The sequence below is a fragment of the Agrilus planipennis genome, unplaced genomic scaffold (assembly GCF_000699045.2).
Source record: "Agrilus planipennis isolate EAB-ADULT unplaced genomic scaffold, Apla_2.0 scaffold60, whole genome shotgun sequence".
NCBI classification, from domain to species: Eukaryota; Metazoa; Arthropoda; class Insecta; order Coleoptera; family Buprestidae; genus Agrilus; species Agrilus planipennis.
In genome coordinates, this window is record NW_020438877.1 from 1323751 (window position 1) to 1338602 (window position 14852).

At 33.5% G+C, this 14852-nt stretch overlaps 1 protein-coding gene across 2 annotated transcripts in view; it reads right to left on the bottom strand.

Moving 5' to 3' along the window:
- LOC108735963 (putative inorganic phosphate cotransporter) overlaps nt 1–14852 on the bottom strand; it is an 86843-nt gene that overhangs the window by 41064 nt on the left and 30927 nt on the right. The window contains exon 2 of one of the 2 annotated variants that reach the window (XM_018468205.1): nt 1123–1155. In XM_018468205.1, coding sequence (XP_018323707.1) covers nt 1123–1155 — 33 coding nt within the window. Of the gene's footprint in view, nt 1–647; nt 890–1122; nt 1156–14852 lie in introns of those variants that run through there. The other variant, XM_018468208.1, reaches the window with a different exon arrangement.

The following is a 14852-nucleotide window of genomic DNA, read 5'->3' on the forward strand; positions in this document are numbered from 1 at the left end:
GAAAAATACATTATTTCTGCATCTATATATTCAAATATTGATTGTTTGAATTATGAAAAAAAAATTAACTTTGATTTTAAAGCAATATTCTTATGAATATATAACAAATATGGCATATTTTATTAATAAATTTACATTTATTAGTTATAAAAATATCCCCTGTGGGTGACTCAACCCCTATTCTAAGTACTATGATTTGTTCAATTACCATAAAGTTCCTCTCAAATATGAGACGTTAATGCATTAAAGAATAGTAATTTTATTTTAGTAAGAAATGTTTACATAATTTCACTGTTTACATTCTTAAATAAAAAAGGGTCAACTATAAGTTCAGTTTATTTAAGTATTTATGTATTTAAATATTTTAAAGAAAGGTCATTAATTTTATATTCATTTACAAAATTTATTATGGTGATTGTTTCTATCCAAAGATTTGATTTATAAAATATATTTACTGGTCTAAATCAATTGTCAATTTTGTAACATCTCTTTTTTGTTATACATTCCGTTAACCATACTATTAATAAAAAAAGTTTAATAAATTACAGTTTGAAGAGATTCCACTCAAAAGTTTGTTGCATTAAAATTCATCTTGATACCAATTGAATAACTAACTAGAGGTAACTGAATTAACTTAAATTACTTACTTTTTGAAACTTTCAGTCTCCATCCTAACAACATTTTGGCCGTTGTTTTCTTTTAACGATACGTTAATATAGAAGCACAACCCCTATGAAGGCACAATTTTCAATTTTAGGAACAGTAGCGAAGTAATAAGCAATATCGGTATAAACGGTAGTACCTAAGTAATATTACTAACTTATTACTTAGCACTCGATCATACCTTTCAATAGGTACACGATTTCGAACTTAAGCTCTGCATGGTCACGGCGGAGTATATATAAACAAGCAGGTGGGGTCAGGTGGTACAGATGTTTTATCGGATATAGCAGTAGGGTTATGTTTACGTTACAGATAATAGAATAACGTAAAAATTTTCCCACTACGTGCTGCATTGTTGAGAAATCATTGTACGGTATGCTTGACTGAGAATTGTTAAAGAGACGCCGCAATAAACAGATGCAATTTAATTTTTAAAAGTAAAAGTAGGTAAATACCTACCTATTGTTATGCATATTTGTACAGGGCTGAAGCCTGCAAAAAAAAAGAAATTTAAAATAACACATTATCTTAAATATGTAAAGGTGATATTGAGGTGCATTGAAAATTACATAATTTTATAGCAAACAACTTTGTACCAAAAATAAAAATTCTTCAATCATCAATAAACTATGTGTACCTATACAAGAAGACTCAGGAAATGGTATGTAGTAAAGTACCTATGTTAGTTGAGTTTGGAGATTTTTAATGTTTTGGATCGCTTCCGCTAAGGAAATTTTAATCGAAGGGCTAATTAGTTGCATTAGAAACAAAAACAGGAGTTAACAGGAGTAGAGGTAGATCTAGATTAAAGTTCACAAATAGTTAAGGATGTCGGATATTCTAGTTTTAGGGAAATGAGAAGATTAGCTCAGGATAAAGAAAAGTGGTGGTGAATTTTCAATTGTTTTTAGGACTGACGACCTTATGATGATAATGATGTGGAATGTTGGCGCATAAAGGAAGTAGTTATCAACCATTTTTTCAAATTATAGGCAATTCAAAAGTAATTATTCGAGAAATTTAAACTTCTGTGCGTCAATTAATTGGAAAGTTGATAATTAGCATAATCCACTTTTGAATGCCATTATATGCATTACATCCCTTTGACTCTTTCAAATGTATTGTGCAAAGGAAGCTGGTTCACTCCTGGTTTTATTATTATTATAGACCGAAAATCGGGGGCATAATTGCTCTATTCATAAGATGAAGAAGGCTAGGCTAGTTTTATGAACTACGTTTGTGAAGGTCGGTTTTTTTTTTTGACTGGTTCTACTGAATTAAATGTGTACTTTTATGCACGAACGGATTCTCCTTAGGAACGTCTACTAATGTTAATATGCTAGCAGTCTCTTCGAACTAGGCGGAAGGACCCCCTCGTCAGCTTCCTTTTAGAAATCGTGGGAGGTGGTTGAGCTGAGAGAGGCAAGATGGAGGCAGATGAGAATGAAAGGTTATCTATAGAATAAACTACAGATAAACTTCGACCAGGACGTACCGAACTGGAATCAAACCTGCGTCCTGCCGAATGCTAGGCAAAGGTCTAAACCTCTAGGCCATGCCACTCAGTTTTAGATGAACGTTCGTTTGCTTTATAAGTACATTGATAGATCAAAAGCAAGCATACGTTTGTTTGTATACTTCATTTACTTTCTTTAGCGATGTGGCCCTTCCAATGCCTTAGGGAGAAAAAAAATCATTATGCTCTCGACTGTTGTTCATTAAACATACTTTTTCATACAGTACCTGCCAAAAGTTTTTTTCAATCATCAATAGTAATGCGAGTCGAAAACAAGCGTTAAAGCCTTTAATATGTCTTCAAATATAAATAAACATCTCGTTGATATTTTCAGTAGTAAATGGTACCAATAACAGCACATTTGAGCAATGCAATTGTAGTGGATAAAATGGTAAATTTTTCCGTGCAGTACTGTATGGAATATACGTTCCTCACCGGTTAAGAGTTTGAGAGTTATCTCCTTCCTTTTCTGGCCTAGTGTCGTTCTTTTCTACTTTGCGCCGGTCAAATTGAAGGTCACATAGCTACAGAAAGTAAACGAAGTATACTATGCTGCCAGACGCAGTGGAAGACGTTTGTCTTTGGAACTCCGAGATGGCTTGACGAACGTTCAAAAACGTAGTGAAAACTAAAACACTTTTAGGTATTTTGTTCCAACCACTTACTAATATTATGTACTTACTATTTTGTGCAAAATTAACTTTGCTGACACTGTAACTGTAAATAATTAACTGTGCGGGATATGTATGTACATACATCTCAAAATTTTATTTAGTAAAACTGTTAAATGTTAGCAATGAAAGAAAATAAACGTTGGTTACTAACAATTTAGATTAAAATTAAAGATCCTTGAGTGAGTGAGTACCAATATAACTGTCAAAACGTTCAAGTTTCAATTATGAATGAAATATTTTATAAAAAAAATTGACTTAATTTTTAAGAGTGAATAGACTTTTAACTCAAGTTGGAGAACAAGATCGATTCAAGTTTCGAACTGAATAAATCAAGAATATGGAATTATTCATTTTTTAGATTGATTCTATTTTTTACAACCAATTCGTTTTTGTTTTTTCGATTGTTTTATCATTAGGTATTATTGGTTATCATCTGCGGAAGATGATAAGCAAACACTATTGAAAAATCGTTCAATTAAAAGTTTTTGTCAATCATGAATATGAAATTAAACTTTTTTTTCTTGCGGTGACGTAAACAGATTTGATGGATGCATTTAACTTAGCTATCTAGTCAGCTGCACAACGATTACGATTAGTGGTGCCACATTCAGATTGATAAAGAACGGCAACAGTCACTTGACTTATCTGAAAACGTTGCTAAGCACATGGCGTAATCTATTATAGTTCGCGTCAAGGAAGGGAAATCCTCGTTAAACAGACACTTGGATAAAACGAACAGGAAAAAAATGACTCTGAAGTTTTAAAAAAATGTGAATGTTTTGGATAGCTCTTGATGTCGCTTACTTTTCTGCTTTTGCTGACAATATTTATCAAACACCCTGTACATATACGTAGTTTTCTCGAAGAGTTGTAGGAATACATATTGGAAACAGAATGAAATTCCAATTGATATCATTTTTTTTTGTGTGTAGCACTGCAACCATGTAATTACTGTATATAGAATTGTCGCAGACATTTCTCTTGTAATTGTTTCTCATTATATTATAGAAAGTGGAAAATTAGCGCAGTTGTGATCCAGTTATAAAATGAATTACGGGATTGAGGTGCAGTAGAATCATTATCAATATCTTCTTTGGTAATAGTATCCTTCGCTAATAGATAGTAGGTATCTAAAAAACTGAACCTATTTAAACTTCCATCAGTCTCAATATTATGGAACCTAGCAAGGAGGAGTTAGAGATAGCTTTAAATAAAATGGAAGCGGTATTGACAAAGGAGTATTGTATGAAAGTTAATAAAAGTAAAACAAAAATACTGATATGCAAGGGAAGAAAAAGTAGAAAAAGAGCGAATGTAAAGATAGAAGAAGAAGAGAAGAGAAGAAGTGACTGATTTTAGGTATCCAGGAAATCAGATATGTTAGGACGGAAGAACTAGTAGGGATATAAAGCAGAGGATAGCGCAGGGTCGAGTCGCCTTTAATAAAAAGGAGTCACTTCTATGCTTGCGAACAATTAATTTAGAAATTCGAAAAAGATTGTTAAAAATGTATGTCTGTGTGCAGAACATGGACAGCGGGCGCGGCAGAAAAAAAAAGTTAGAAGCATTCGAAATGTGGTTACAGTCGAATGATAAGGATACTGTGCATAGAGAAGGTTAGAAATGAAGAGGCATTAGAAAGAGTAAGAGAACAGAGGACTATGGAAATCAATAAGAAATAGGCGAGAAACAGGAGTTAAGAGGAGTGGAGGTAGACCTATATTAGATTACTGTTAGCAAATTGTTAAAGATGGGGGATGTTCTAGTTTTAGGGAATTGGGAAGATTAAAAAATTCAAATGTTTGGATGAATTTTTGTGAACAACCCAACATTAAACAGGTTCTAATTAAGAAAAGTGTTGAAGTTTTTGATTTTGATAGTGTTATTACTTCTCACGCAATACTACGCCATCTTGGCACTATAACAATACAGTGAATATTTCCTTACTTGTATATAACGGTTAAGAACCCTGAGAAGAGACGGTACACATTATATATATATATATATATATATGTAATGTATACCGTTTGTAATATATAATTCGAATTAGCAATAAATAAAACCGTAGCGTAGCGGATCTCTTGTACAGGTTTTGTGATTTAGAGGATTTATGACGCGCTCATGTCGTATTGGCTTTTTCTATAATATTATAAAGTGCTTACCGGACTCTATTGATTTATAAAGATTGATATTAACATAAACATTAAGAAGACGCTGCATGATGCGATACCGTAATTAATTAAACATACGTTAAACTGTCACTTTAACGATTTTGCTTACTTCTGACTGTTCAAGTATTGTCATTATCACAAGGTCATCACGTCAGTCAGGTGATATGTTGGATATCAATCTTTACATCTTCATATCCTGCATCAATTTTTGCATTTCCCGATCCAATGTTAAATCTACTCTCTGACAGTATTTTGCTCCTGTTTCTGCTTGTAGTATGTTTTCAACTAGCCGTTCATGTGTTATGAAGAGTCCTGTTATCTTCGGTTCATCTACTCATTGGAATATTCGCTCATTTCTAAGCTTTTCTACTCATGTATTAATAAACATTTCGAATGTTTGTGATAATTTAATTTTCTGCTATACCTACCGTCCATGTTCCGCACTCTTACAGAGCTATGCTCTAAGCATGGCTGACACATATTTTCAAATTTCCAAATTAACCATTTGCGAGCATGGAAGTGACTTCTTATTGTTACTCCTATGCTGTTATTCTACTTGTTATTCTGACTTCCTAAATACCCATAATCGACCATATTTACGTTTTTGTCTTCAATTATATATTAGCAATTATGCGATTTCTTCAAAGTACAGATTATTTCAGCAAATGGCATCATCATCATCGTAAGGTAGTCAGTCCTAAGACCGGTTGGACACGTACCTCCACTCTTTCCTATCCTGAGCTAAACTTTTCGCATTTCCCTAAAACTAGAACAGCCCACATCCTTAACTATTTGCGAACAGTAATCTGGGTCTACCTCTACCCCTCCTGACTCCTGTTTCTGCCTCTAATATGTCTCTGACTAGACCTGCATGCCTGAGAAGGTGTCCTACCAATCTATATCGCCTATTTTTTATTGACTTCCATAGAGTCCTCTGTTCTCCTATTCTTTCTAATACCTCTTCATTTCTAACCTTTTCTACCCACGTTATACTCATCATCCGCCTATAACAGCACATTTCGAACGCTTCTAACCTTTTCTTTTCAGCCGCGTCCACTATCCATGTTTCGCACCCATACAATGCCGTGCTCCAAACATACACCTTTAACAACCTTTTACGAATTTCTAAATTAACATATATGATAATTATTTGGATTTTAATTAATGATCTTTCATTTTCACTAACAATTTCCTTCTTTGAAAATAGTAGTTTAAAGTGCGATAGTAAAAAGCGTTTTTATCGCTTTTTTTAAAGAGAAGATTTAATGCAATAATCGTTATTAGACGAAATTAAACTGTCAGACCAATACTTCCTCATCATTCGCTTATTTAACAACTAATTAAGGCGGCGATCGTCATGTTTGTGGCTACTGCTTTACTTATTATATTATTATTATTATTATTATACATATGAAATAAGGAATAGAAACAGAAAAAGATTGACAAACACTTGATAATAATCCAAAGACGTAAATAGAACGTAGTGATCATGATATTGTTGATGTTGAGACTGCAGTTTTAAGTCCTCAGTATAAGCAGTATAGGGCTTCTGATCCTTTTACTTCACTGGGAATGAAATTGAACTGAACTGGTAAACTTTCAGGGTTTCAACTTTTCTAATATTATAATACTGATATGTAAAGGAAGAACAGGTACGAAAAGAGCTAATACAAATATAAGAATTGTTTGTGCTAAGGAAATTTTAATCGAAGGGCTAGTTATAGATATATTAGAAGCAGAAACAGAACTTAAAAGGAGCAGATGTAGACCTAGATTTGGTTACTGTTAACAAACAGTTAAGGATGGGGGATGTTCCAAGTTTAAAGGCATGCGAAGATTAACTCAGAATAGGAAAAGTGAAGGTGCGTGTCCAATCAGTTTTAAGACTGGTGACCTTTTTATGTTAAGGCTTGTTACAATGCTTTTGTGTTTATTTGCCTGTACGGTCATTCAAACATTATCACCCAGTTTTCATGATACTATGTCTTTTGATTTTAGAGATTACCGTTCGACCAAATTTTCCATGCTTATAAAGGTATTGTGGACATCTTTATTATATTATGGAAATTGGATGATTTTCATCTTGTCCAAAATCAAAACATTCTGTGATGAGATCCAAATCCAAACATGGAAGAGACTTTTAAAAATTAAAAAAATTGGTCCGTACATCAGAGGGTGATCATGATTGTTTAGTTACGTTGACTGAATATTTTGCCACGGATAAGGGACACTATAGAAGTCAATATGAATAATATGAAACAGGAAATGCGAGGAGGACATTTCTCAGACATGAAGGCCTACTTATAGACAGAACCCAGACTAACGGAGCTGTCTGCGACGCGCTGATGAGATCCAAAAAGATCGAAATCGCGATGCGCGTCTGGCAGTTTCGACAGAATACAGACCACTTCGAATTATTTTATTCGATTATGGTAACGTGCCTATCACGTTGAGGTTAGTTACGCCGGGATTCGTTTCAGCAAGTAGATATCCATATATTTAAATGGACCTTGTTGGAGCATACGTAATCCTTAAATGTAGCATCGTGCTACAGATGGCGTTTACTGCGCCATTTGTGGTATATTCTAGGTTGCCCTAATTTTCCAGAAATGAGACATTTGGTTCATTGTAGGAAGAAGTGGTGATGCTTGCCCAACAACTTTTCGGACTGAAAGCTTTATGAAGATAATAGAGGCATAATTACGGCACAAATGTGTGTAAAAATCTAACCATAATGTTCGTAATGTACATTGTGCAATCACACGATCAATTGTTATTATGTTACGATTGTCATGACTTCTTTAGAATTTGTTTTAATGACATTTTGGTTTCTGCAGTGTTATACCACATGTTCTTGTGATAACAAAAGTAATTACTGTCATAGTAGTGAGCAATTTTAGATAACTGAAACATCGGAAAATGACAAAGACGATGTGCAATATCAGAAATATCATGATTGTACTTATATTTGGTACAGTGATAAGTGACGATATATTTTTGAGTAAGTAAAGTAATATTTTTTTTGGCTTTTAAGCATAATAGAAAAAAATTTTTGGCAACTTTATTTTTAACTCCACACTGTGTTATACTTTAATAACTTATAAAACTTGCTTGCAAACTTTAACAGATATTATGAGACCTCGTTGAAATGTACTGTCATCGATACATGAAATGGATGTCCTTTGTTAACAAGCTCTTTAAGAGTTTATAAATAGATATCGCGTCCTCTATTGATAGAAGTCGCTGCTGATGGTAACCCTTTACTGATACGTGACTACCTCGCTCTAAATCATGAACAGCTCCACTGTCAGGCAGTTACGAATATATTAATGTAAATAATTTATATTAACCATAGCTTTTGTAGTGAGTACTATAAATTATTTACGTTCATCATTGATTTGGAATAGGTAGAAATATTTTCCATTAACTGTTACCTTTTTGATTAGTGAAAGTATTTTCAATTGATTACTACTCTTTTCATAAGTACCTAATGAAAAGCATTTACACTAATCGACGGTGTTCGCTAGTTATATATTAAAATAAAAAGTGATGCTGTCACATTACAACTAATTCAAGATGTCAGACCGTTTGAAGACCACATCTAAAGTAAAGTACAGGTCGGACGAAGGAAGCTGGCGAGCGGTCGCGCAGGTACTTGCCCATTTATAACCTATTTGGGTAAGTCACTTCGAACCGATACACAAATAAGCTTTCAGTAGGCGTAAATTACAGTATTCATACAGATGGGACAGTAGCGTACTAGAAAATAATGTAGAAACATAACTTACCAAAATGAAAAAATAAATCTATTGCTTTTGTTTTATAGTTAGTTTTCACATTCACTGTCATCATGAGAATCTATATCACTGTCACCAACATCAACAATTAGTTCTTCTGTTTGTATGTTTATTACTTTCCCACTAATCCCTATTTTTAAATATTTAATCTACGCCCCTGATAAGAAAGAGGGCTGCAATCGTTATACCTAAAACTGCCTATTTTTGTCACCGCGCATCCACGCCATTTTAAAATTTCCGCCAGCTTCCAGCGTCAGACCTGTACTCTGTTCTATCTGAGCTAATCTCTGTGGGCATACCACACGACGTTCACCCCTAAAACATTAAATGCAGAAAAAGGCCAAGCCGTTAATAACAATGGGTGGTAGAGGTTTGCGAAAGTGGTCTCGCTCGTTACACTCGTAAAAACGGGTTGAGGAAGATGGCGATTCCATGAACTCGTGTTGTCTTGCCAGAATGCCTCGAACATTCGATCCGTGATGGAGATTGGTACTACGGGTGACGCGGTGACCCCAAGTGGATAAACTTCTTGCCTTCCCAGCCGTCTGATCTTAAATGCCGCATGCNTCGCCTATTTTTTATTGACTTCCATAGAGTCCTCTGTTCTCCTATTCTTTCTAATACCTCTTCATTTCTAACCTTTTCTACCCACGTTATACTCATCATCCGCCTATAACAGCACATTTCGAACGCTTCTAACCTTTTCTTTTCAGCCGCGTCCACTATCCATGTTTCGCACCCATACAATGCCGTGCTCCAAACATACACCTTTAACAACCTTTTACGAATTTCTAAATTAACATATATGATAATTATTTGGATTTTAATTAATGATCTTTCATTTTCACTAACAATTTCCTTCTTTGAAAATAGTAGTTTAAAGTGCGATAGTAAAAAGCGTTTTTATCGCTTTTTTTAAAGAGAAGATTTAATGCAATAATCGTTATTAGACGAAATTAAACTGTCAGACCAATACTTCCTCATCATTCGCTTATTTAACAACTAATTAAGGCGGCGATCGTCATGTTTGTGGCTACTGCTTTACTTATTATATTATTATTATTTCAATTTTCAATTATGAATGAAATATTTTATAAAAAAAATTGACTTAATTTTTAAGAGTGAATAGACTTTTAACTCAAGTTGGAGAACAAGATCGATTCAAGTTTCGAACTGAATAAATCAAGAATATGGAATTATTCATTTTTTAGATTGATTCTATTTTTTACAACCAATTCGTTTTTGTTTTTTCGATTGTTTTATCATTAGGTATTATTGGTTATCATCTGCGGAAGATGATAAGCAAACACTATTGAAAAATCGTTCAATTAAAAGTTTTTGTCAATCATGAATATGAAATTAAACTTTTTTTTCTTGCGGTGACGTAAACAGATTTGATGGATGCATTTAACTTAGCTATCTAGTCAGCTGCACAACGATTACGATTAGTGGTGCCACATTCAGATTGATAAAGAACGGCAACAGTCACTTGACTTATCTGAAAACGTTGCTAAGCACATGGCGTAATCTATTATAGTTCGCGTCAAGGAAGGGAAATCCTCGTTAAACAGACACTTGGATAAAACGAACAGGAAAAAAATGACTCTGAAGTTTTAAAAAAATGTGAATGTTTTGGATAGCTCTTGATGTCGCTTACTTTTCTGCTTTTGCTGACAATATTTATCAAACACCCTGTACATATACGTAGTTTTCTCGAAGAGTTGTAGGAATACATATTGGAAACAGAATGAAATTCCAATTGATATCATTTTTTTTTGTGTGTAGCACTGCAACCATGTAATTACTGTATATAGAATTGTCGCAGACATTTCTCTTGTAATTGTTTCTCATTATATTATAGAAAGTGGAAAATTAGCGCAGTTGTGATCCAGTTATAAAATGAATTACGGGATTGAGGTGCAGTAGAATCATTATCAATATCTTCTTTGGTAATAGTATCCTTCGCTAATAGATAGTAGGTATCTAAAAAACTGAACCTATTTAAACTTCCATCAGTCTCAATATTATGGAACCTAGCAAGGAGGAGTTAGAGATAGCTTTAAATAAAATGGAAGCGGTATTGACAAAGGAGTATTGTATGAAAGTTAATAAAAGTAAAACAAAAATACTGATATGCAAGGGAAGAAAAAGTAGAAAAAGAGCGAATGTAAAGATAGAAGAAGAAGAGAAGAGAAGAAGTGACTGATTTTAGGTATCCAGGAAATCAGATATGTTAGGACGGAAGAACTAGTAGGGATATAAAGCAGAGGATAGCGCAGGGTCGAGTCGCCTTTAATAAAAAGGAGTCACTTCTATGCTTGCGAACAATTAATTTAGAAATTCGAAAAAGATTGTTAAAAATGTATGTCTGTGTGCAGAACATGGACAGCGGGCGCGGCAGAAAAAAAAAGTTAGAAGCATTCGAAATGTGGTTACAGTCGAATGATAAGGATACTGTGCATAGAGAAGGTTAGAAATGAAGAGGCATTAGAAAGAGTAAGAGAACAGAGGACTATGGAAATCAATAAGAAATAGGCGAGAAACAGGAGTTAAGAGGAGTGGAGGTAGACCTATATTAGATTACTGTTAGCAAATTGTTAAAGATGGGGGATGTTCTAGTTTTAGGGAATTGGGAAGATTAAAAAATTCAAATGTTTGGATGAATTTTTGTGAACAACCCAACATTAAACAGGTTCTAATTAAGAAAAGTGTTGAAGTTTTTGATTTTGATAGTGTTATTACTTCTCACGCAATACTACGCCATCTTGGCACTATAACAATACAGTGAATATTTCCTTACTTGTATATAACGGTTAAGAACCCTGAGAAGAGACGGTACACATTATATATATATATATATATATATGTAATGTATACCGTTTGTAATATATAATTCGAATTAGCAATAAATAAAACCGTAGCGTAGCGGATCTCTTGTACAGGTTTTGTGATTTAGAGGATTTATGACGCGCTCATGTCGTATTGGCTTTTTCTATAATATTATAAAGTGCTTACCGGACTCTATTGATTTATAAAGATTGATATTAACATAAACATTAAGAAGACGCTGCATGATGCGATACCGTAATTAATTAAACATACGTTAAACTGTCACTTTAACGATTTTGCTTACTTCTGACTGTTCAAGTATTGTCATTATCACAAGGTCATCACGTCAGTCAGGTGATATGTTGGATATCAATCTTTACATCTTCATATCCTGCATCAATTTTTGCATTTCCCGATCCAATGTTAAATCTACTCTCTGACAGTATTTTGCTCCTGTTTCTGCTTGTAGTATGTTTTCAACTAGCCGTTCATGTGTTATGAAGAGTCCTGTTATCTTCGGTTCATCTACTCATTGGAATATTCGCTCATTTCTAAGCTTTTCTACTCATGTATTAATAAACATTTCGAATGTTTGTGATAATTTAATTTTCTGCTATACCTACCGTCCATGTTCCGCACTCTTACAGAGCTATGCTCTAAGCATGGCTGACACATATTTTCAAATTTCCAAATTAACCATTTGCGAGCATGGAAGTGACTTCTTATTGTTACTCCTATGCTGTTATTCTACTTGTTATTCTGACTTCCTAAATACCCATAATCGACCATATTTACGTTTTTGTCTTCAATTATATATTAGCAATTATGCGATTTCTTCAAAGTACAGATTATTTCAGCAAATGGCATCATCATCATCGTAAGGTAGTCAGTCCTAAGACCGGTTGGACACGTACCTCCACTCTTTCCTATCCTGAGCTAAACTTTTCGCATTTCCCTAAAACTAGAACAGCCCACATCCTTAACTATTTGCGAACAGTAATCTGGGCTTACCTCNTGCTGTCTGGAAACGATTCCAACCGTAATCAAAACATTGCTTGCTTCAAAAAGATATCTCCTTTCCTTTGATTTATTCTGGTTTCCTTTAAATCTGCTACGTATCTAATAAAATCCTTCTTCACCTTTTAGTTTCGCAGTTATTGCTCTTGATCAAGCGCATGCGCGTCCCTGTTCTGTATTTGAAATACTACGTTACAGGTATACTTCGTTTACTTTCTGTAGCGACGTGACCTTCATTTTCGACTGGCGCAAAGTAGAAAAGAACAGCACTAGGCCAGAAAAGGAAGGAAATAAGTCTCGGCCAAACTCTTAACCGGTGAGGAGCGTATAATTCGTATAGTACTGCACGAAAAAATTTGACCATTTAATCCACTAGAATTGCTTTGCTCAAATGTGCTGTTATTGGTACCATTTACTACTGAAAATATCAACGAGATGTTTATTTATATTTGAAGACATATTAAAGGCTTTAACGCTTGTTTTCGACTCGCACTACTATTCATGATTGAATAAAACTTTTGGCAAGTACTGTATGATAAAATATGTTTGATGAACAAGAGTCGAGAGTATAATGAGCTTTATTCTTCCTACCTACGATTTTGCCAGCGCACATCCAAGACAGTCGTGTGCTCTGTGTGCTTTTGAGATCGTAAGGAAATGATTTCAATCTAGACAATCTCGGAAAAGCCCCCTCCCTCTCAGGTAACGTGATGGACACGCACAATCTAATACTAATTGATGTTTCATATATTGAGATTTCAAAACAAACTTTAATACTAGATATTATTTCGAAAATTCATTCTCAATTTTTATCCAAACCCTACTTATTAGGTCACAGATCCGTCTAACTAATATGTATATGTATTATACTTATAGTGGGATAAAGATTAAGATGAATTTTTAAATTAATATTTAATATTAACAACTAGGTATTTCACCGCGTTTAAATATTAGAACTTTTGACCAAATTAAAAATTGAATGGCACAAATTAAGAAAATAATATTACTAAGAAAAAAGTACCTAACAAAAGATTAAATAAAGACATATATAAACATTACTGATATTTTTTATGTAAGCAATAGTTTTATTGGAAAGGTTCTGAAGAAAAAAATCCCATACTTCTTAAGTACCTAAATGTCACTTGTCGAGTAAAACACTAATCAATAATCATAATACATAATCGTTGTGTAAATATTTACCTACTACTTATGGAATACACGGAAGATAGATAAAACTGGTATTTTCTCTGAAAGCCTATTCTTTGTGTAACATTCTACCTAGGTACAATATGGGTCAAAGGGGTTTTTCTGAATATAAACCAGTAATGGTACATACTTAAATGTTTTCGTCGTGATTTTTAACTTCCCATTAGGAAGTTATTGTAATTGGGTCGAAAAGTGAAATCGGAATTTTCATTATATTTCCACGTTTTAACATATTAGTAGCATGCTAGCCAATTTTTTTGATGATGTGTGTATGTACGTACGTACGTACGTACGTACGTACGTACGTACGTTCGTATGTCAGCATTTTTTTCGTTTTCGATATCTCAAGAACGGATTGAGATATCGCCCTCAACCAAAATTTTTTCGAAAGATATTATCATAATGAAGATCTGAAAGAAATTTGAACGAAATCGGTCAAGCCGTTTTTTTTTTATAAAAAAAAAAACGAATTAATTACAAACAATTTAATTAAAATACGTTCTAATCTAATCACAACAATGAAGTTACGGAATCAATAATAACGAAATATCATTATTCAAGACAGGGAATAACATATTATAATAACATATTATAATAAAAATTTGTTTATAACAAAATGAATTGTTATAAACAATCGATAAACAATAAAAAATAGTATTTACCAATTGACTGATGCAAGTACTCTATCAATTCGGTTTTCTCAGACGAAATACTGTTTCTTATGGGTTTATAAAATGACGAACTCTCAAACATTGTTTGTTATTTATTATTGTGCCGCGTTTTTTTCAAACTTTAGAAACGAATGTACTTTACAATAACTGTATTATCTAATGGGAAGTTAGTCGTATTAGCACCGACCAAAATGTGCTCAGACCAATTTTTTACGCTGAATTTGAATGCGGGTTCCACATTGCCTACTTATTATAGCATCTTTTTCTATTAAACGGGAAAGGTTAACTCCTTTATTTTTATTTGTTTG